Genomic DNA, 22,013 nt, shown 5'->3' with positions numbered 1-22,013 from the left:
ATAAACTGGGATATTTGGTTTATGTTACTCTACAATGATCATAGGATCATAGAACGGTTTGGGTTGGAAGGGACCTTTAAGATCATCTAGTTCTAGTCCCCCTGCCTCCTCACTCTAGACCAGGTTGCTCAAAGACCCAGAAGGATGAAATATCTGAATTTCAAATGAGTCTGAGCTAAATAATTAAGGTAATTATAAGTAGACAGTGAAACGGTATATTGCATGGCAGAAAAAAATACTTATTATTTAGTTACCACAGACCTGCATTATTTGAATCTCAAGTTCCTCTCATGTACTTAAAGTTCCTCTAGAAGGCTAGAAGGGTATTAAGTGGGATTACTTCATTTACAGGGCTGTGTATTAACTGTGTGTTACCCACATCAAAATTTCTTGCACAGAGAGGACAGTTCTGTTTCTTCATTAATTTTCTTTTTGCTTTTGTAGCTTAAATTTTTGTATGGACTTTTTTTTTCCTACAAATTTAAAGGTTACAGCTGGCAGTGTGTTGTAAGACACACTTGTTTTCTTACTCAGGTTATACCTTTTTTGTGTGTGTGAGTACAATTTTTCTGTTTCCTACTTTGTGAGCTTTGAGAGGAATATTGTACGTAGCAAAAACCAATTGCTGTACTCCGTCTACAACATTAAAGTGCATTTTAGTTGCAAGATCACAAAAGTAGCCAAGGAACAGCAGTTGCTGATCTCTCAGATGTTTACTAACAACTTTGGCTATATTAAATACGGCAGAATATTCTGGAAGTTATCCATGCATTCCCCAGGAAGATTACCAAATTTTAATTGTACAGCTTAAGATTTTGATTCCCAGAATTAAACACTTATTACAGGTCAAAGTATTCAATTTATGCATAACTGTATCTAGTATAAGTGAGAGCTGAATTGCTTTGAGTTTTTAAAATATATGTAATTGTAGTTCTGAATAAAACATATGTTCTGAAGTATGAATTCCTAATTTGAGATAAGCTCTAATAAACAAATATAGTGCAGGGACAATTAGAAAATGCACAATTAATATGCATTCTACTTCCATTACGTGGAAACTTTCAGTGAGGTGCTCAGACTATCATTAAGGGACATGTTCTCTATATGAAGAATTAAAAAATGGAAATATAAAGGCAGAGAAGGTTGTTTCTAACTTTAATTTCTAAGTTGTAGTTAATTTAATTTGGGCATAATTATGCCTCTATGTGCTCCTGTGCTTCTAACACACAGATACCTTGAGTACCTTGAGTGTCCTCCTGATAGAAATGCTTTGCTTTTTCAAACATTACACCAAAAGCAAGCAATAGCTTCCACACATTATTATTTTCGCATCCATTCAACTACTTGCACTGCTTTTGTGCTTTTATCACAGGCAGGACATCACAGGACAAGTTACAAAAAAACTTCATTTTCCAGCATTTTTGGAAGATTAAAAAATGATCGGGATGATTCCATGATTCAGGAAGAACTACTCAGGAAACGATAGGCCAGTCAGGCTCACATCCATCCCTGGGAAAGTGTTGGAACAACTCACTCTGCATATCATCTCAAAGCAAGGAGGGAAGAAGAAGTGTTATCCAGAGTAGTAAACTTGGATTTACTACAAAAAGATCATGCCTGACTACTGTGGTCGCCTTTATAGATGTCAAGACTGGCTGGGTAGGTGTCTCAGTAATCCGGCTTAATGTTGGATCTGACAGGCATTTTGAATCTCGGGATCCTGGGATGGCTTGGGTTGGAAGGGACACTAAAGTCCATCAAGTTCCAGACTCCTGCAGTGTGTTGGTTGCCACCCACTAGATCGGGCTGCCTGGAGCCCTATCCAGCAGTGAGACCTTGAGCATCTGCACAGAGGGCGGAGATCCACATCTCCACCATCTAGGCGTGGCGGCTCTCCCATCAGCGTTGGCCTGACTTTCATGCAGAAGCTGACTTGCATGGTCAGGCTGCGTGAGCAGGGATGCTCCAGTGGGACTCCAGGACTGCAGCCCTGGGCAAGGCACAGCTCCTCTCCTGTCTCTGGCACGGTGACCATTGCCAGCAGCCAAAGCAAGCACACCTCAGAAGTTTTCCTGACTCATTTCATACGCAGGCTGGAAGGGAACTGTGCCCGGCCCGTGCCACTTTGCCTCTGGGAACTGTATGAGGCCTGAAGCTTTGATGTGTGAAGGCTTGGACACGAGAGGATCGTACAGCCCACCCAGCCCCAGGTGCCTGCCGTGGGACCTCTGCCACCCAGCAGGTCAGCTTAGAAGAGGGCCCTGTCCAACAAGGCCTGGAGCGCCTGCACCCACAGCTTCTCTGCGCAGCTGCGCCAGGGCCTCACCGCCCTGCGAGTGAGGAATTCCCTCTCGCGGGTCACCAGACCTCCTCTTTTCTCAGGTCAACACCTTGTCCCGTCACCAGCAGGCCGTGCAAAGTCGGCCAGCACACAGCACACACACACGCGAGAAATGCCGTTTGTGCAGTTGACCCTCAGCCCTTTATTAGACTCTGTGCTGCGACGTCCCAGCACAGACGCGGTGCAGAAGGCCTGAGGGAGGCCATCCTTGCCCCCTGCTGCTGGCAGCACCGGGCCCCTCACCCTGCGCTGCCCACAGGAGCCGCCGCCCTGCCGCGCCCTCAGCCTGGTGGTGAGGTGGTGACCGTGATGTCACAGTGGTGGCCATTGTGACCCGCGGGGCCGGGAGCAGAGCAAAGGCTGCCGGCCGGGGCCCTGCTCACTTCAGCCTGGTGAGGCGTGGAGAGAGGACGGACTTCCTTGACTCTCTTGCTTCTCACTGTGGATGATCTTATAGGTCGTTTCCGACCTTGTGATTCTTGTGATTCTCACTGTCGATGCCGAACATGGCGGAGAAGAAGGAGGAGACCCCCGACTCCGGGGAGCCAGGTGAGAGCCCCGGCTCGGGCTGTGGCTGCCCGCTGCAGCTGCTGGGCCTGCGATGCCCCCTTCCCCTCCACCCCCTCCAGCCCTGCCCCTCAGCAGCAGCACGGCAGGCTCGGAGCAGGCCCTGGGGACGGACGGCCCCCAGGAACACCCGGCCCTGCCAGGTGCTCACCAGGCTGCTCTCTCCTTCCTCTGCAGTGTGCGTGCTGTGCGGCCGCGCACAGGTGAACCCGGACATCTGCGGGCAGGCATTTGCCAGCGGTGGGCTCTGTGCCCACGAATTCTGCTTGGTGAGTTCCCTCAAGGGCCAGGGCTCCTGCCAGGGATGCTCCCCTCCTTTCCGGCCTCACGAGATCCCGCTCTTTTCTCTCCTGCAGGTCTTTGCCAACGGGCTTCTGGAGTGGAGATGCCCAGCGGGGCAAATTTTTGGCTTCCCCATTAGCGCCATCCAGCGCACGCTCCAGCTGGCAGGCCAGAAGGTGAGGAGCTGAACGGAACGGGGAGCTTGGTGCCGGCAGAGGCTTGCACCGGCTTCGCCTGGACCCAAAGAAAGCCACCGCGGCCCTTCCAACCGGCTCCGGGACAAAGTCCCACCACAGCAGACGAGCCTCGTCTGCCAGGCAGCTGTGCAGAGTGTGAGGCAGCGGTGCCCACACCCTGCGCCCTGCCCGGAGAAGTGGCGCCGGCCGCCGAGGCCCCGAGCCCACCGCTAACGGGGGCTGCTCTGCTCTTTCCAGAACTGCTTTGTCTGTGGCCAGAGGGGAGCTGCCATCAGCTGCGCGGAGACAGGCTGCGAGCGCAGCTTCCACCTGCCCTGCGCCGAGGACGGGCAATGCGTCACGCAGCACTTTGGGCCACACAGGTAAGGGCTGCCAGCAGCAGCCAAGCTGCCGTTCCTCGCTGTTGCTCCAGGGAGGAACCCGCAGCGACACCTCCAGCATTGTGCCAGAGCCAGAGCCCAGGCCTGGCGCTCTTTCCTGGTCCTCTGCCCTCCTCACAGCACTTCTCACCATGCCCACCCCTTCTGTCCTCCTGCCCAGGTCCTTCTGCTGGGAGCATCGCCCTCGGCAGGCAGCGGAGGCAGCTCCGTCGCAGAACACCATCTGCGTCATCTGCCTGGAGCCCGTGGGGGACAGCACGTCCTACCACACCATGGTGTGCCCGGTGTGCAAGCAGGCCTGGTTCCACCGGGGCTGCATCAGGGTAGGAGTTCTCCCCTCGCCCCGTGGGCACGGCTGGTGCTCTGCAGCAGCCAGCCCCCCCCGCTCACGCTCACGCTCACGCTCACGCTCACGCTCACGCTCACGCTCTCACGCTTGTGCTTCTACAGAAACATGCCCTGCACGCCGCCACCATGCGCTTCTTCTGCCCCGTCTGCGGAGGAAAAAGAAGATTCCGCTCCCAAATGGCCACCCTGGGCATCCAAATCCCAATCAGGTTGGTGTCCTTCTGCCCGGCTCTGCAGACACTCAGGCACTGGTGTTGCTGTGCCTGCCCAGGAACTGCCCCTGGCCCTGGCAGGCCATCCTGTGAGCACTGGTCTCAGCTTCCTGGAGAGGCAGGGAATGAGCTCAAGGAGGATGAGCAGGGATGCCCCGAGTCTGTCTTATGCCTGGGGCACCCGAGACTCACCAGATTCCCTCTCTTCTCCGGCAGACGACCATCTTGGTGGGACGACGCAGCATACCAGCCGCTGCGAGAAAGCCACAGGCGCTGCGACGCCAACCCATGCATCTACCTAGGAGGCAGGGAGAGGGGACAGGAGAGGGGGTGAGTGACCTCCGCAGTCCTCTGGGGCTCTGCGTGGCAAGGACTGAGCACCGGAGCCATGCCGGCTGCTCCGTGCCCTGGCTCGCTTTGTCCTCACAGCCACAACCCATTTGCTTCCGCAGGCTCTGGCAGCTGTTCATCTGCAGCTCCTGCGGCTCAGAAGGCACGCACTGGTGCTGCTCCTTCTGGGCCATGGGCAGAAATGACTGGGAGTGCGACACCTGCGCTGGCAGGAGCACCGGTAAGAGGCAAAGAGCCGCGTGCTGTGCCGCGGGACTGGGGCCAGGCGAGGCCTGGCAACGGGTGCTCAGGGTGGCCTCGCCACAGTCTCTCTCTGCCCCATGAGGGATGGCAGCCTGTCCTGCCCTGGGGCTGCATGTTCACCCTGCTGAGCTTCCTGTCTCTCCTTACAGCCTCCCGCTCCAGCGCCGAGCTTGTCAGCCCCAGCACTTCCAGCCAGGAGGTACCGGCGCCTTCCCCCGTCTTTGCAGGACCTGAAAACGTCAGCTCTGGCCGTGCTACACAGGCAGCTCCCGGCCCATCCTGCAACTCCCAGCTGCCTGAGCTCAGCGTCCAGCCCAGAGTGCCGGAGGCTGAGCAGACCGCCACCCGCTCACACCTCTCTGAGGAGCGGGATGCAAGTCAGCAGCGCCAAGGACGCGTTGGGAGAAGACGGGCACCAGCTGCAGGCGCTGAGACCTCCTCCGAGAGCCCCAGAAGACGGAGGACCCCACGGTCCTCCAGAACAACCCAGGCATCCAACGCCACAAATCGTCCCAGGCAGCGGGAGACCGGCGGCACAAGAAGCCGCTCCCCATTGCAAGGCCGGGCCTCGGGCTCCCAGAGTCGGCCCCGAAGACAACCGGGTGGGAGCCGTACCACAGCCCAAGGTACTCAGAGCGGCACCCGCACCTCGGCCACACCAGCACCACCGACGTCCTCGAGGCCTTCCCCTCCGCCTGCACGCAGAGGACAGTCCAGGCAACGAGGGCGGGCCCCCACTCGAAGCCGATCCCCAGTGGGGCGTCGCGCTTCCACTTCCCGCAGCCGGTCCCGACGAGGCCGTGGGAGCCGGTCCAGGCAGCGGGGACCAGCCCGGGCACGAAGCCGCTCCCGGGCAAACCACCCGAGAAGACGGCCCCACAGCCAGTCCCGAAGACGGCGCTGATGCAGCCGTGTCCCATCCCCACGTGACGTGGGCTGTGGTCCCAAGCGGCACACAAGATCAACCTTGAAGAGAGTCCACACGTTCCACCTTCATCCTTCGGTGGACCAGCCCGGGCACAAAGCCGCTCCCGGGTCCAGCATCGCAGAAGACATCCCCACAACCAGTCCCAAAGTCGGCTTCCAGCAGCCGTGTCCTTCCCCACGTGACGGTTGTGATTCCATCTTTCCCAAAAAATACACCCTCAACCCCCTCCCCACATGTTGGCGTCACTCGTCTCTGTTTGTCCTGCGGTAGGCAGTGTTAGGAGCTGAGACCACGGGGTCGTCTTCTCCCCAGCACCTTCCCAGATGGTTGCCGTGGCGTTATCTTCAGATCTACCTGTGTCCCTGAAGGGGGACAGCATGCCCACAGGCCCAAGAGCCTTCAAAGGAAGTGGCAGGCATGGAGGGGTGTCAACGTTTTACAGGCCATTCCAGCCCGTGCCTAATGGGAAATATTGGGAAAGGGGAAAGGGGAGGAGGGTAGAAGGGTAGGGAGATGGGAGACAGGCCTAAAAACAAAAAGCAGCAGCAGCGATCTGGAGAGCAAAGTCAGTTTCCTAAATATGGTCTTGGACTGCAAGATAACACAGTGTAGCACTTGATGTAATCCTTGACTGCTGAGGTTAGCTGCTTCAGAGCTGTCCAGGCCAGAATGGCAGCAACGGATTGCAAGGTGCAGGGGGATTTGGGTCCGTTCAGTACCAGGGGAACCTCAAGCCAACCGAGCAGCCCAACGGTTCTCATGTGAGCGGCTGATGTGGCACCAGAACTGCCAGGGCAGTGGAACTGCATCCATGCCCCTTGCCTTAGGAAAAGCTTTTGGGAGGGTCCCAATGCATCACTGCCCACCAGGTGCAGTGAGGAGAAGGCAGCATGTGTGCGGCACCCACAGCATACTGCAGCAGCGGGTGGGGTAGCTTGTGCTGGACAGTGCAGAAGTACCGTCCTTCCTTGCTCTGGAGACCAGCTTACCTACTGGCACTCTCCAAGACCACAGATGTACCATGGCGTCCTCCAGGCAACAAGCTTGCCCTGCAAAGACTCCATCCTGACCCAGATGGAGGCCCTGCCCAAGAACGTGGCTCTTCAGGCTGCACGGAATGCCTGAGCCTGCTGCCGCCCAGCGAGGGAGGCAGAAACTCCACCTGTGGGAGGTGTGAGCAGGTGGAAGATCTGCTCAGCATGGTGGCAGAGCTCAAGGAGGAGGTGGAGACGTTACAGAGCATCAGGGAGTGAGAGCAAGAGATTGACTGTGGAGTAACTCCCAGGCGTGCCAGAGAGGAAGGCGCCAGGGAGACAGCCCCCAGAAAGTGAGGGACCCCACCTCCTGTCACCGTCGGGCGGAGACCGGGGTTCTGAGAGATGGGGAGAACTGGAAGACAGTCCCAGCTCGGCATCGTGGGTGAACCCCTTCCTTGGCAACGTTACTTGCCCAGGTGCCCCTAAGTGACAGATGAGAGGCACTGTGGATTGAAGGGGAGGTGAGCGAGGAGGCACGGGAAGCTTTGCCTAAGACAGTGCCAAGGGCGAGGCGGCCGACTCTGCGTCTGCAGGCTGCCTCTGCTAAGACAGGCCGAAGGGTTGTTGTTGTAGCTGATTCCCTCCTCACGGGAACTGAGGGCCCCATATGCAGAGCGGACCCGACTCACACGGAGGTGGGCTGCCTCCCTGGCGCCCAGGTCAAGGACACAGCTAGAAAAACTAGAACCCGGATCTGGTTCATCCCTCTGACTACTACCCATTACGGATAGTTCAGGCAGGCAGGGATGAAGGAGCTCAGGCTTTAGGGTGGTTGGTTGAGGGAGCGGGAGCACAACCGATATTTGCTTCTATCCTTCCTGGGCCGGTGAGGGACGCGGAGTGGGCCAGGAAAACCCAGGTAATGGATAAGTGGCTGAGAGGCTGGTGCAGCCACAGGAACTTTGGGCTTTTGGATTTACTCTGCACCCGGTCTAATGGCTGCAGGCCGGTGTCCTTATTTCTAAGAGGGAAACGGATCCCTGCCCCAGAGCTAGCGGGGCTCATTGAGAGGGCTGGAAGGTTGGTAGGAAGGGGGTAGGGGATGCAATGAGGCTCGCTAGGGTAGAGCAAGTAGTCTGGGGTTTTGTACTTGATCCGATGAGGGAGAGACTCCAGCGTAGTGGGACAGAGAAACACTTAGGGTTGCTGTCCCGCCAGGAGACTGTGGGGAGAAACCTCCAAACTGTCCTGTAGGATCTTGTGGGAAGTCCACAGAGGAGGTAATTTTGCTGACTCCCTGTCCCAAACCTTCTCCTGTCCCTCTAGGAAGCAATGGGGGAAAACTTCAGATTTCTTTTGGAGGTCTCAGGAAGGGCCCCTCTAGCAAGGTAATGCACCAGAAGGCCCAGCTGAAGTGCCTTTCCACTAATGCACGCCGCGTGCAAAATAAGCAGGTGGAGTTGGAAGCCATGGTGTGCTTGGAAAATAACGATCTGGTTGCTACCGGGGAAACGTGGTGGGACAAATCTCACGACGGGCGTACGCTGATTGAGGGCTGCAGGCTCTTCAAAGGGATAGACAGGGTAGGAGGGGAAGGGCTGTTGCCCTCTATGTTAGGAAGTGGACAGATTGCGAAGAGCTGTGTGTCTGAGTAACAGCTCAGACCAGGTTGAGAGCTGACATGGAGTTCTCTTTAGATCTGTGTTCCTGACAGGGGCTGCAGGCCCAAAATACAAAACACGCACACACACACACACACACACACACACAAAAAAAAAAATAAATAAAAAAACCACAAGAAAAAACCCCACAAACGAAAAAGAGGAGGGAAAGAAAAGTGTTGAAGGTTTACGGCCAGTTGGCCCAGCCCCATGACGAATTTGGCAGCAGACTTGAGGCAAAGGTAGGGAGATAGTAGATGGGTCTAACAGGGAAGCAAAAACAGAACAGAGCAATGGCAACGATCTGAGGAGGAACGTCAGTATACTAAATGCAGTAAAATCAAACACAATGAGAGTGTCCAAAGTGTTTCACGCTGTAGACTGCAGAGGGAACCACGTGCTTCTGCGCATTGAAACCAAAAGAATCTGTGAGAGGGAGAGAGGCCGGTGTCCTGCCAGGTGCTCCACCTTCCTTGCTCTGGGCAAGAGCAAGAGGACTTCTGACCTCTGGGGAATGTCACTCCTCCCCTTCCCTCCGAGAATCAAAATGCCCAAAAACGCAGTCCACAGAACCAGAACATTAACTCTTGAACTCCCACTGCTTTCCACGATGTTATCACGTGGAATACCATCAAGAAAAATCACAAAACCACCACAAGAGCTGATGGGTGAAAATCAGGGATCGGTGCAGTAAAGGGCATCTAGTGGTTGGGGTGTGCTACAGGCCACCTGATCAGGGGGAGCCTGCTGACGAGGCCTTCTTGCTTCAGCTGCAGGAGGTGTCGCATTCGCGGGCTCCTGTCCTGATGGGGGAATTTGACCACCCAGATCTCTGCTGGGAGAGCAGCACGGCGGGTGGCAGACAAGCCAGGAGATTCCTGGAGTCTGCTGAGGATTACATCCTCGTCCAAAGCGGAAAAAACCCAAGGTACAAAGCGGACCAACCCAAGGTGAAGCCCTACTGGACCTGGTGCTCACCAGTACAGAGGTGATAGACACCTTTGAATCACAGGATCCTGGGATGGCTTGCGTTGGAAGGGACATTAAAGCCTATCTAAAGTTCCAAACTCCTGCAGTGTGTTGGTTGCCACAGACTAGATCAGGCTGCCTGGAGCCCCATCCAGAGAGGCCTTGAACATCTCCACAGAGGGCGGCTCTCCAGGCGTGGCGGCTCTCCCATCAGCGTTGGCCTGACTTTCATGCAGAAGCTGACTTGCATGGTCAGGCTGCGTGAGCAGGGATGCTCCAGTGGGACTCCAGGACTGCAGCCCTGGGCAAGGCACAGCTCCTCTCCTGTCTCTGGCACGGTGACCATTGCCAGCAGCCAAAGCAAGCACACCTCAGAAGTTTTCCTGACTCATTTCATACGCAGGCTGGAAGGGAATCGTGCCCGGCCCGTGCCACTTTGCCTCTGGGAACTGTATGAGGCCTGAAGCTTTGATGTGTGAAGGCTTGGACACGAGAGGATCGTACAGCCCACCCAGCCCCAGGTGCCTGCCGTGGGACCTCTGCCACCCAGCAGGTCAGCTTAGAAGAGGGCCCTGTCCAACAAGGCCTGGAGCGCCTGCACCCACAGCTTCTCTGCGCAGCTGCGCCAGGGCCTCACCGCCCTGTGAGTGAGGAATTCCCTCTCGCGGGTCACCAGACCTCCTCTTTTCTCAGCTCAACACCTTGTCCCGTCACCAGCAGGCCGTGCAAAGTCGGCCAGCACACAGCACACACACACGCGAGAAATGCCGTTTGTGCAGTTGACCCGCAGCCCTTTATTAGACTCTGTGCTGCGACGTCCCAGCAATGGCGCGGTGCAGAAGGCCTGAGGGAGGCCGTCCTTGCCCCCTGCTGCTGGCAGCACCGGGCCCCTCACCCTGCGCTGCCCACAGGAGCCGCCGCCCTGCCGCGCCCTCAGCCTGGTGGTGAGGTGGTGACCGTGATGTCACAGTGGTGGCCATTGTGACCCGCGGGGCCGGGAGCAGAGCAAAGGCTGCCGGCCGGGGCCCTGCTCACTTCAGCCTGGTGAGGCGTGGAGAGAGGACGGACTTCCTTGACTCTCTTGCTTCTCACTGTGGATGATCTTATAGGTCGTTTCCGACCTTGTGATTCTTGTGATTCTCACTGTCGATGCCGAACATGGCGGAGAAGAAGGAGGAGACCCCCGACTCCGGGGAGCCAGGTGAGAGCCCCGGCTCGGGCTGTGGCTGCCCGCTGCAGCTGCTGGGCCTGCGATGCCCCCTTCCCCTCCACCCCCTCCAGCCCTGCCCCTCAGCAGCAGCACGGCAGGCTCGGAGCAGGCCCTGGGGACGGACGGCCCCCAGGAACACCCGGCCCTGCCAGGTGCTCACCAGGCTGCTCTCTCCTTCCTCTGCAGTGTGCGTGCTGTGCGGCCGCGCACAGGTGAACCCGGACATCTGCGGGCAGGCATTTGCCAGCGGTGGGCTCTGTGCCCACGAATTCTGCTTGGTGAGTTCCCTCAAGGGCCAGGGCTCCTGCCAGGGATGCTCCCCTCCTTTCCGGCCTCACGAGATCCCGCTCTTTTCTCTCCTGCAGGTCTTTGCCAACGGGCTTCTGGAGTGGAGATGCCCAGCGGGGCAAATTTTTGGCTTCCCCATTAGCGCCATCCAGCGCACGCTCCAGCTGGCAGGCCAGAAGGTGAGGAGCTGAACGGAACGGGGAGCTTGGTGCCGGCAGAGGCTCGCACCGGCTTCCCTGGACCCAAAGAAAGCCACCGCGGCCCTTCCAACCGGCTCCGGGACAAAGTCCCACCACAGCAGACGAGCCTCGTCTGCCAGGCAGCTGTGCAGAGTGTGAGGCAGCGGTGCCCACACCCTGCGCCCTGCCCGGAGAAGTGGCGCCGGCCGCCGAGGCCCCGAGCCCACCGCTAACGGGGGCTGCTCTGCTCTTTCCAGAACTGCTATGTCTGTGGCCAGAGGGGAGCTGCCATCAGCTGCGCGGAGACAGGCTGCGAGCGCAGCTTCCACCTGCCCTGCGCCGAGGACGGGCAATGCGTCACGCAGCACTTTGGGCCACACAGGTAAGGGCTGCCAGCAGCAGCCAAGCTGCCGTCCCTCGCTGTTGCTCCAGGGAGGAACCCGCAGCGACACCTCCAGCATCCTGCCAGAGCCAGAGCCCAGGCCTGGCGCTCTTTCCTGGTCCTCTGCCCTCCTCACAGCACTTCTCACCATGCCCACCCCTTCTGTCCTCCCGCCCAGGTCCTTCTGCTGGGAGCATCGCCCTCGGCAGGCAGCGGAGGCAGCTCCGTCGCAGAACACCATCTGCGTCATCTGCCTGGAGCCCGTGGGGGACAGCACGTCCTACCACACCATGGTGTGCCCGGTGTGCAAGCAGGCCTGGTTCCACCGGGGCTGCATCAGGGTAGGAGTCCTCCCCTTGCCCCGTGGGCACGGCTGGTGCTCTGCAGCAGCCAGCCCCCCCCCACTCACGCTCACGCTCACGCTCACGCTCTCACGCTTGTGCTTCTACAGAAACATGCCCTGCACGCCGCCACCATGCGCTTCTTCTGCCCCGTCTGCGGAGGAAAAAGAAGATTCCGCTCCCAAATGGCCACCCTGGGCATCCAAATCCCAATCAGGTTGGTGTCCTTCTGCCCGGCTCTGCAGACACTCAGGCACTGGTGTTGCTGTGCCTGCCCAGGAACTGCCCCTGGCCCTGGCAGGCCATCCTGTGAGCACTGGTCTCAGCTTCCTGGAGAGGCAGGGAATGAGCTCAAGGAGGATGAGCAGGGATGCCCCGAGTCTGTCTTATGCCTGGGGCACCCGAGACTCACCAGATTCCCTCTCTTCTCCGGCAGACGACCATCTTGGTGGGACGACGCAGCATACCAGCCGCTGCGAGAAAGCCACAGGCGCTGCGACGCCAACCCATGCATCTACCTAGGAGGCAGGGAGAGGGGACAGGAGAGGGGGTGAGTGACCTCCGCAGTCCTCTGGGGCTCTGCGTGGCAAGGACTGAGCACCGGAGCCATGCCGGCTGCTCCGTGCCCTGGCTCGCTTTGTCCTCACAGCCACAACCCATTTGCTTCCGCAGGCTCTGGCAGCTGTTCATCTGCAGCTCCTGCGGCTCAGAAGGCACGCACTGGTGCTGCTCCTTCTGGGCCATGGGCAGAAATGACTGGGAGTGCGACACCTGCGCTGGCAGGAGCACCGGTAAGAGGCAAAGAGCCGCGTGCTGTGCCGCGGGACTGGGGCCAGGCGAGGCCTGGCAACGGGTGCTCAGGGTGGCCTCGCCACAGTCTCTCTCTGCCCCATGAGGGATGGCAGCCTGTCCTGCCCTGGGGCTGCATGTTCACCCTGCTGAGCTTCCTGTCTCTCCTTACAGCCTCCCGCTCCAGCGCCGAGCTTGTCAGCCCCAGCACTTCCAGCCAGCAGGTACCGGCGCCTTCCCCCGTCTTTGCAGGACCTGAAAACGTCAGCTCTGGCCGTGCTACACAGGCAGCTCCCGGCCCATCCTGCAACTCCCAGCTGCCTGAGCTCAGCGTCCAGCCCAGAGTGCCGGAGGCTGAGCAGACCGCCACCCGCTCACACCTCTCTGAGGAGCGGGATGCAAGTCAGCAGCGCCAAGGACGCGTTGGGAGAAGACGGGCACCAGCTGCAGGCGCTGAGACCTCCTCCGAGAGCCCCAGAAGACGGAGGACCCCACGGTCCTCCAGAACAACCCAGGCATCCAACGCCACAAATCGTCCCAGGCAGCGGGAGACCGGCGGCACAAGAAGCCGCTCCCCATTGCAAGGCCGGGCCTCGGGCTCCCAGAGTCGGCCCCGAAGACAACCGGGTGGGAGCCGTACCACAGCCCAAGGTACTCAGAGCGGCACCCGCACCTCGGCCACACCAGCACCACCGACGTCCTCGAGGCCTTCCCCTCCGCCTGCACGCAGAGGACAGTCCAGGCAACGAGGGCGGGCCCCCACTCGAAGCCGATCCCCAGTGGGGCGTCGCGCTTCCACTTCCCGCAGCCGGTCCCGACGAGGCCGTGGGAGCCGGTCCAGGCAGCGGGGACCAGCCCGGGCACGAAGCCGCTCCCGGGCAAACCACCCGAGAAGACGGCCCCACAGCCAGTCCCGAAGACGGCGCTGATGCAGCCGTGTCCCATCCCCACGTGACGTGGGCTGTGGTCCCAAGCGGCACACAAGATCAACCTTGAAGAGAGTCCACACGTTCCACCTTCATCCTTCGGTGGACCAGCCCGGGCACAAAGCCGCTCCCGGGTCCAGCATCGCAGAAGACATCCCCACAACCAGTCCCAAAGTCGGCTTCCAGCAGCCGTGTCCTTCCCCACGTGACGGTTGTGATTCCATCTTTCCCAAAAAATACACCCTCAACCCCCTCCCCACATGTTGGCGTCACTCGTCTCTGTTTGTCCTGCGGTAGGCAGTGTTAGGAGCTGAGACCACGGGGTCGTCTTCTCCCCAGCACCTTCCCAGATGGTTGCCGTGGCGTTATCTTCAGATCTACCTGTGTCCCTGAAGGGGGACAGCATGCCCACAGGCCCAAGAGCCTTCAAAGGAAGTGGCAGGCATGGAGGGGTGTCAACGTTTTACAGGCCATTCCAGCCCGTGCCTAATGGGAAATATTGGGAAAGGGGAAAGGGGAGGAGGGTAGAAGGGTAGGGAGATGGGAGACAGGCCTAAAAACAAAAAGCAGCAGCAGCGATCTGGAGAGCAAAGTCAGTTTCCTAAATATGGTCTTGGACTGCAAGATAACACAGTGTAGCACTTGATGTAATCCTTGACTGCTGAGGTTAGCTGCTTCAGAGCTGTCCAGGCCAGAATGGCAGCAACGGATTGCAAGGTGCAGGGGGATTTGGGTCCGTTCAGTACCAGGGGAACCTCAAGCCAACCGAGCAGCCCAACGGTTCTCATGTGAGCGGCTGATGTGGCACCAGAACTGCCAGGGCAGTGGAACTGCATCCATGCCCCTTGCCTTAGGAAAAGCTTTTGGGAGGGTCCCAATGCATCACTGCCCACCAGGTGCAGTGAGGAGAAGGCAGCATGTGTGCGGCACCCACAGCATACTGCAGCAGCGGGTGGGGTAGCTTGTGCTGGACAGTGCAGAAGTACCGTCCTTCCTTGCTCTGGAGACCAGCTTACCTACTGGCACTCTCCAAGACCACAGATGTACCATGGCGTCCTCCAGGCAACAAGCTTGCCCTGCAAAGACTCCATCCTGACCCAGATGGAGGCCCTGCCCAAGAACGTGGCTCTTCAGGCTGCACGGAATGCCTGAGCCTGCTGCCGCCCAGCGAGGGAGGCAGAAACTCCACCTGTGGGAGGTGTGAGCAGGTGGAAGATCTGCTCAGCATGGTGGCAGAGCTCAAGGAGGAGGTGGAGACGTTACAGAGCATCAGGGAGTGAGAGCAAGAGATTGACTGTGGAGTAACTCCCAGGCGTGCCAGAGAGGAAGGCGCCAGGGAGACAGCCCCCAGAAAGTGAGGGACCCCACGTCCTGTCACCGTCAGGCGGAGACCGGGGTTCTGAGAGATGGGGAGAACTGGAAGACAGTCCCAGCTCGGCATCGTGGGTGAACCCCTTCCTTGGCAACGTTACTTGCCCAGGTGCCCCTAAGTGACAGATGAGAGGCACTGTGGATTGAAGGGGAGGTGAGCGAGGAGGCACGGGAAGCTTTGCCTAAGACAGTGCCAAGGGCGAGGCGGCCGACTCTGCGTCTGCAGGCTGCCTCTGCTAAGACAGGCCGAAGGGTTGTTGTTGTAGCTGATTCCCTCCTCACGGGAACTGAGGGCCCCATATGCAGAGCGGACCCGACTCACACGGAGGTGGGCTGCCTCCCTGGCGCCCAGGTCAAGGACACAGCTAGAAAAACTAGAACCCGGATCTGGTTCATCCCTCTGACTACTACCCATTACGGATAGTTCAGGCAGGCAGGGATGAAGGAGCTCAGGCTTTAGGGTGGTTGGTTGAGGGAGCGGGAGCACAACCGATATTTGCTTCTATCCTTCCTGGGCCGGTGAGGGACGCGGAGTGGGCCAGGAAAACCCAGGTAATGGATAAGTGGCTGAGAGGCTGGTGCAGCCACAGGAACTTTGGGCTTTTGGATTTACTCTGCACCCGGTCTAATGGCTGCAGGCCGGTGTCCTTATTTCTAAGAGGGAAACGGATCCCTGCCCCAGAGCTAGCGGGGCTCATTGAGAGGGCTGGAAGGTTGGTAGGAAGGGGGTAGGGGATGCAATGAGGCTCGCTAGGGTAGAGCAAGTAGTCTGGGGTTTTGTACTTGATCCGATGAGGGAGAGACTCCAGCGTAGTGGGACAGAGAAACACTTAGGGTTGCTGTCCCGCCAGGAGACTGTGGGGAGAAACCTCCAAACTGTCCTGTAGGATCTTGTGGGAAGTCCACAGAGGAGGTAATTTTGCTGACTCCCTGTCCCAAACCTTCTCCTGTCCCTCTAGGAAGCAATGGGGGAAAACTTCAGATTTCTTTTGGAGGTCTCAGGAAGGGCCCCTCTAGCAAGGTAATGCACCAGAAGGCCCAGCTGAAGTGCCTTTCCACTAATGCACGCCGCGTGCAAAATAAGCAGGTGGAGTTGGAAGCCATGGTGTGCTTGGAAAATAACGATCTGGTTGCTACCGGGGAAACGTGGTGGGGCAAATCTCACGACGGGCGTACGCTGATTGAGGGCTGCAGGCTCTTCAAAGGGATAGACAGGGTAGGAGGGGAAGGGCTGTTGCCCTCTATGTTAGGAAGTGGACAGATTGCGAAGAGCTGTGTGTCTGAGTAACAGCTCAGACCAGGTTGAGAGCTGACATGGAGTTCTCTTTAGATCTGTGTTCCTGACAGGGGCTGCAGGCCCAAAATACAAAACACGCACACACACACACACACACACACACACACAAAAAAAAAATAAATAAAAAAACCACAAGAAAAAACCCCACAAACGAAAAAGAGGAGGGAAAGAAAAGTGTTGAAGGTTTACGGCCAGTTGGCCCAGCCCCGTGACGAATTTGGCAGCAGACTTGAGGCAAAGGTAGGGAGATAGTAGATGGGTCTAACAGGGAAGCAAAAACAGAACAGAGCAATGGCAACGATCTGAGGAGGAACGTCAGTATACTAAATGCAGTAAAATCAAACACAATGAGAGTGTCCAAAGTGTTTCACGCTGTAGACTGCAGAGGGAACCACGTGCTTCTGCGCACTGAAACCAAAAGAATCTGTGAGAGGGAGAGAGGCCGGTGTCCTGCCAGGTGCTCCACCTTCCTTGCTCTGGGCAAGAGCAAGAGGACTTCTGACCTCTGGGGAATGTCACTCCTCCCCTTCCCTCCGAGAATCAAAATGCCCAAAAACGCAGTCCACAGAACCAGAACATTAACTCTTGAACTCCCACTGCTTTCCACGATGTTATCACGTGGAATACCATCAAGAAAAATCACAAAACCACCACAAGAGCTGATGGGTGAAAATCAGGGATCGGTGCAGTAAAGGGCATCTAGTGGTTGGGGTGTGCTACAGGCCACCTGATCAGGGGGAGCCTGCTGACGAGGCCTTCTTGCTTCAGCTGCAGGAGGTGTCGCATTCGCGGGCTCCTGTCCTGATGGGGGAATTTGACCACCCAGATCTCTGCTGGGAGAGCAGCACGGCGGGTGGCAGACAAGCCAGGAGATTCCTGGAGTCTGCTGAGGATTACATCCTCGTCCAAAGCGGAAAAAACCCAAGGTACAAAGCGGACCAACCCAAGGTGAAGCCCTACTGGACCTGGTGCTCACCAGTACAGAGGTGATAGACACCTTTGAATCACAGGATCCTGGGATGGCTTGCGTTGGAAGGGACATTAAAGCCTATCTAAAGTTCCAAACTCCTGCAGTGTGTTGGTTGCCACAGACTAGATCAGGCTGCCTGGAGCCCCATCCAGAGAGGCCTTGAACATCTCCACAGAGGGCGGCTCTCCAGGCGTGGCGGCTCTCCCATCAGCGTTGGCCTGACTTTCATGCAGAAGCTGACTTGCATGGTCAGGCTGCGTGAGCAGGGATGCTCCAGTGGGACTCCAGGACTGCAGCCCTGGGCAAGGCACAGCTCCTCTCCTGTCTCTGGCACGGTGACCATTGCCAGCAGCCAAAGCAAGCACACCTCAGAAGTTTTCCTGACTCATTTCATACGCAGGCTGGAAGGGAATCGTGCCCGGCCCGTGCCACTTTGCCTCTGGGAACTGTATGAGGCCTGAAGCTTTGATGTGTGAAGGCTTGGACACGAGAGGATCGTACAGCCCACCCAGCCCCAGGTGCCTGCCGTGGGACCTCTGCCACCCAGCAGGTCAGCTTAGAAGAGGGCCCTGTCCAACAAGGCCTGGAGCGCCTGCACCCACAGCTTCTCTGCGCAGCTGCGCCAGGGCCTCACCGCCCTGTGAGTGAGGAATTCCCTCTCGCGGGTCACCAGACCTCCTCTTTTCTCAGCTCAACACCTTGTCCCGTCACCAGCAGGCCGTGCAAAGTCGGCCAGCACACAGCACACACACACGTGAGAAATGCCGTTTGTGCAGTTGACCCGCAGCCCTTTATTAGACTCTGTGCTGCGACGTCCCAGCAATGGCGCGGTGCAGAAGGCCTGAGGGAGGCCGTCCTTGCCCCCTGCTGCTGGCAGCACCGGGCCCCTCACCCTGCGCTGCCCACAGGAGCCGCCGCCCTGCCGCGCCCTCAGCCTGGTGGTGAGGTGGTGACCGTGATGTCACAGTGGTGGCCATTGTGACCCGCGGGGCCGGGAGCAGAGCAAAGGCTGCCGGCCGGGGCCCTGCTCACTTCAGCCTGGTGAGGCGTGGAGAGAGGACGGACTTCCTTGACTCTCTTGCTTCTCACTGTGGATGATCTTATAGGTCGTTTCCGACCTTGTGATTCTTGTGATTCTCACTGTCGATGCCGAACATGGCGGAGAAGAAGGAGGAGACCCCCGACTCCGGGGAGCCAGGTGAGAGCCCCGGCTCGGGCTGTGGCTGCCCGCTGCAGCTGCTGGGCCTGCGATGCCCCCTTCCCCTCCACCCCCTCCAGCCCTGCCCCTCAGCAGCAGCACGGCAGGCTCGGAGCAGGCCCTGGGGACGGACGGCCCCCAGGAACACCCGGCCCTGCCAGGTGCTCACCAGGCTGCTCTCTCCTTCCTCTGCAGTGTGCGTGCTGTGCGGCCGCGCACAGGTGAACCCGGACATCTGCGGGCAGGCATTTGCCAGCGGTGGGCTCTGTGCCCACGAATTCTGCTTGGTGAGTTCCCTCACGGGCCAGGGCTCCTGCCAGGGATGCTCCCCTCCTTTCCGGCCTCACGAGATCCCGCTCTTTTCTCTCCTGCAGGTCTTTGCCAACGGGCTTCTGGAGTGGAGATGCCCAGCGGGGCAAATTTTTGGCTTCCCCATTAGCGCCATCCAGCGCACGCTCCAGCTGGCAGGCCAGAAGGTGAGGAGCTGAACGGAACGGGGAGCTTGGTGCCGGCAGAGGCTTGCACCGGCTTCGCCTGGACCCAAAGAAAGCCACCGCGGCCCTTCCAACCGGCTCCGGGACAAAGTCCCACCACAGCAGACGAGCCTCGTCTGCCAGGCAGCTGTGCAGAGTGTGAGGCAGCGGTGCCCACACCCTGCGCCCTGCCCGGAGAAGTGGCGCCGGCCGCCGAGGCCCCGAGCCCACCGCTAACGGGGGCTGCTCTGCTCTTTCCAGAACTGCTTTGTCTGTGGCCAGAGGGGAGCTGCCATCAGCTGCGCAGAGACAGGCTGCGAGCGCAGCTTCCACCTGCCCTGCGCCGAGGACGGGCAATGCGTCACGCAGCACTTTGGGCCACACAGGTAAGGGCTGCCAGCAGCAGCCAAGCTGCCGTTCCTCGCTGTTGCTCCAGGGAGGAACCCGCAGCGACACCTCCAGCATTGTGCCAGAGCCAGAGCCCAGGCCTGGCGCTCTTTCCTGGTCCTCTGCCCTCCTCACAGCACTTCTCACCATGCCCACCCCTTCTGTCCTCCTGCCCAGGTCCTTCTGCTGGGAGCATCGCCCTCGGCAGGCAGCGGAGGCAGCTCCGTCGCAGAACACCATCTGCGTCATCTGCCTGGAGCCCGTGGGGGACAGCACGTCCTACCACACCATGGTGTGCCCGGTGTGCAAGCAGGCCTGGTTCCACCGGGGCTGCATCAGGGTAGGAGTTCTCCCCTCGCCCCGTGGGCACGGCTGGTGCTCTGCAGCAGCCAGCCCCCCCCCGCTCACGCTCACGCTCACGCTCACGCTCACGCTCACGCTCACGCTCTCACGCTTGTGCTTCTACAGAAACATGCCCTGCACGCCGCCACCATGCGCTTCTTCTGCCCCGTCTGCGGAGGAAAAAGAAGATTCCGCTCCCAAATGGCCACCCTGGGCATCCAAATCCCAATCAGGTTGGTGTCCTTCTGCCCGGCTCTGCAGACACTCAGGCACTGGTGTTGCTGTGCCTGCCCAGGAACTGCCCCTGGCCCTGGCAGGCCATCCTGTGAGCACTGGTCTCAGCTTCCTGGAGAGGCAGGGAATGAGCTCAAGGAGGATGAGCAGGGATGCCCCGAGTCTGTCTTATGCCTGGGGCACCCGAGACTCACCAGATTCCCTCTCTTCTCCGGCAGACGACCATCTTGGTGGGACGACGCAGCATACCAGCCGCTGCGAGAAAGCCACAGGCGCTGCGACGCCAACCCATGCATCTACCTAGGAGGCAGGGAGAGGGGACAGGAGAGGGGGTGAGTGACCTCCGCAGTCCTCTGGGGCTCTGCGTGGCAAGGACTGAGCACCGGAGCCATGCCGGCTGCTCCGTGCCCTGGCTCGCTTTGTCCTCACAGCCACAACCCATTTGCTTCCGCAGGCTCTGGCAGCTGTTCATCTGCAGCTCCTGCGGCTCAGAAGGCACGCACTGGTGCTGCTCCTTCTGGGCCATGGGCAGAAATGACTGGGAGTGCGACACCTGCGCTGGCAGGAGCACCGGTAAGAGGCAAAGAGCCGCGTGCTGTGCCGCGGGACTGGGGCCAGGCGAGGCCTGGCAACGGGTGCTCAGGGTGGCCTCGCCACAGTCTCTCTCTGCCCCATGAGGGATGGCAGCCTGTCCTGCCCTGGGGCTGCATGTTCACCCTGCTGAGCTTCCTGTCTCTCCTTACAGCCTCCCGCTCCAGCGCCGAGCTTGTCAGCCCCAGCACTTCCAGCCAGCAGGTACCGGCGCCTTCCCCCGTCTTTGCAGGACCTGAAAACGTCAGCTCTGGCCGTGCTACACAGGCAGCTCCCGGCCCATCCTGCAACTCCCAGCTGCCTGAGCTCAGCGTCCAGCCCAGAGTGCCGGAGGCTGAGCAGACCGCCACCCGCTCACACCTCTCTGAGGAGCGGGATGCAAGTCAGCAGCGCCAAGGACGCGTTGGGAGAAGACGGGCACCAGCTGCAGGCGCTGAGACCTCCTCCGAGAGCCCCAGAAGACGGAGGACCCCACGGTCCTCCAGAACAACCCAGGCATCCAACGCCACAAATCGTCCCAGGCAGCGGGAGACCGGCGGCACAAGAAGCCGCTCCCCATTGCAAGGCCGGGCCTCGGGCTCCCAGAGTCGGCCCCGAAGACAACCGGGTGGGAGCCGTACCACAGCCCAAGGTACTCAGAGCGGCACCCGCACCTCGGCCACACCAGCACCACCGACGTCCTCGAGGCCTTCCCCTCCGCCTGCACGCAGAGGACAGTCCAGGCAACGAGGGCGGGCCCCCACTCGAAGCCGATCCCCAGTGGGGCGTCGCGCTTCCACTTCCCGCAGCCGGTCCCGACGAGGCCGTGGGAGCCGGTCCAGGCAGCGGGGACCAGCCCGGGCACGAAGCCGCTCCCGGGCAAACCACCCGAGAAGACGGCCCCACAGCCAGTCCCGAAGACGGCGCTGATGCAGCCGTGTCCCATCCCCACGTGACGTGGGCTGTGGTCCCAAGCGGCACACAAGATCAACCTTGAAGAGAGTCCACACGTTCCACCTTCATCCTTCGGTGGACCAGCCCGGGCACAAAGCCGCTCCCGGGTCCAGCATCGCAGAAGACATCCCCACAACCAGTCCCAAAGTCGGCTTCCAGCAGCCGTGTCCTTCCCCACGTGACGGTTGTGATTCCATCTTTCCCAAAAAATACACCCTCAACCCCCTCCCCACATGTTGGCGTCACTCGTCTCTGTTTGTCCTGCGGTAGGCAGTGTTAGGAGCTGAGACCACGGGGTCGTCTTCTCCCCAGCACCTTCCCAGATGGTTGCCGTGGCGTTATCTTCAGATCTACCTGTGTCCCTGAAGGGGGACAGCATGCCCACAGGCCCAAGAGCCTTCAAAGGAAGTGGCAGGCATGGAGGGGTGTCAACGTTTTACAGGCCATTCCAGCCCGTGCCTAATGGGAAATATTGGGAAAGGGGAAAGGGGAGGAGGGTAGAAGGGTAGGGAGATGGGAGACAGGCCTAAAAACAAAAAGCAGCAGCAGCGATCTGGAGAGCAAAGTCAGTTTCCTAAATATGGTCTTGGACTGCAAGATAACACAGTGTAGCACTTGATGTAATCCTTGACTGCTGAGGTTAGCT

The 22,013-nt window shown here is 59.1% G+C and overlaps 3 protein-coding genes across 3 annotated transcripts; all 3 read left to right on the top strand.

The window, feature by feature from the left end:
• The first annotated feature begins 2,838 nt into the window (after positions 1 to 2,838).
• On the top strand, positions 2,839 to 5,825 carry LOC125687362 (PHD finger protein 7-like). Its single transcript, XM_048932474.1, has 10 exons — positions 2,839 to 2,890; positions 3,086 to 3,177; positions 3,265 to 3,366; positions 3,625 to 3,749; positions 3,928 to 4,090; positions 4,218 to 4,324; positions 4,544 to 4,657; positions 4,780 to 4,898; positions 5,071 to 5,138; positions 5,412 to 5,825. The coding sequence occupies exons 1-10, from the start codon at positions 2,839 to 2,841 to the stop codon at positions 5,823 to 5,825; spliced, it is 1,356 nt and encodes a 451-aa protein (XP_048788431.1).
• Positions 5,826 to 10,605: 4,780 nt separating this feature from the next.
• Positions 10,606 to 13,574, top strand: LOC125687361 (PHD finger protein 7-like). Its single transcript, XM_048932473.1, has 10 exons — positions 10,606 to 10,657; positions 10,853 to 10,944; positions 11,032 to 11,133; positions 11,391 to 11,515; positions 11,694 to 11,856; positions 11,967 to 12,073; positions 12,293 to 12,406; positions 12,529 to 12,647; positions 12,820 to 12,887; positions 13,161 to 13,574. Exons 1-10 carry the CDS (start codon positions 10,606 to 10,608, stop codon positions 13,572 to 13,574), a joined length of 1,356 nt encoding a protein of 451 aa, XP_048788430.1.
• Positions 13,575 to 18,355: 4,781 nt separating this feature from the next.
• LOC125687360 (PHD finger protein 7-like) lies at positions 18,356 to 21,343 on the top strand. Its single transcript, XM_048932472.1, has 10 exons — positions 18,356 to 18,407; positions 18,603 to 18,694; positions 18,782 to 18,883; positions 19,142 to 19,266; positions 19,445 to 19,607; positions 19,736 to 19,842; positions 20,062 to 20,175; positions 20,298 to 20,416; positions 20,589 to 20,656; positions 20,930 to 21,343. The coding sequence occupies exons 1-10, from the start codon at positions 18,356 to 18,358 to the stop codon at positions 21,341 to 21,343; spliced, it is 1,356 nt and encodes a 451-aa protein (XP_048788429.1).
• The last annotated feature ends 670 nt before the right edge of the window (positions 21,344 to 22,013 follow it).

Source organism: Lagopus muta, chromosome Z, assembly GCF_023343835.1.
Source record: "Lagopus muta isolate bLagMut1 chromosome Z, bLagMut1 primary, whole genome shotgun sequence".
Classification (NCBI taxonomy): Eukaryota; Metazoa; Chordata; class Aves; order Galliformes; family Phasianidae; genus Lagopus; species Lagopus muta.
Note: the sequence above shows the minus strand (reverse complement) of the source record. Positions and strands in the feature narration are given on the sequence as shown.

Bases quoted from the DNA above. Each gene is read 5' to 3' on its own strand.
- LOC125687360 (XM_048932472.1), top strand. From the start codon at position 18,356: ATGCCGAACATGGCGGAGAAGAAGGAGGAGACCCCCGACTCCGGGGAG. The intron at 20,176-20,297 runs GTGAGTGACCTC...TTGCTTCCGCAG, and splicing joins GAGAGGGGACAGGAGAGGGG to GCTCTGGCAGCTGTTCATCT. The intron at 20,417-20,588 runs GTAAGAGGCAAA...CTCTCCTTACAG, and splicing joins CTGCGCTGGCAGGAGCACCG to CCTCCCGCTCCAGCGCCGAG.
- LOC125687361 (XM_048932473.1), top strand. From the start codon at position 10,606: ATGCCGAACATGGCGGAGAAGAAGGAGGAGACCCCCGACTCCGGGGAG. The intron at 11,857-11,966 runs GTAGGAGTCCTC...GTGCTTCTACAG, and splicing joins TCCACCGGGGCTGCATCAGG to AAACATGCCCTGCACGCCGC. The intron at 12,888-13,160 runs GTCTTTGCAGGA...AGAACAACCCAG, and splicing joins AGGTACCGGCGCCTTCCCCC to GCATCCAACGCCACAAATCG.
- LOC125687362 (XM_048932474.1), top strand. From the start codon at position 2,839: ATGCCGAACATGGCGGAGAAGAAGGAGGAGACCCCCGACTCCGGGGAG. The intron at 3,178-3,264 runs GTGAGTTCCCTC...TCTCTCCTGCAG, and splicing joins GTGCCCACGAATTCTGCTTG to GTCTTTGCCAACGGGCTTCT. The intron at 5,139-5,411 runs GTCTTTGCAGGA...AGAACAACCCAG, and splicing joins AGGTACCGGCGCCTTCCCCC to GCATCCAACGCCACAAATCG.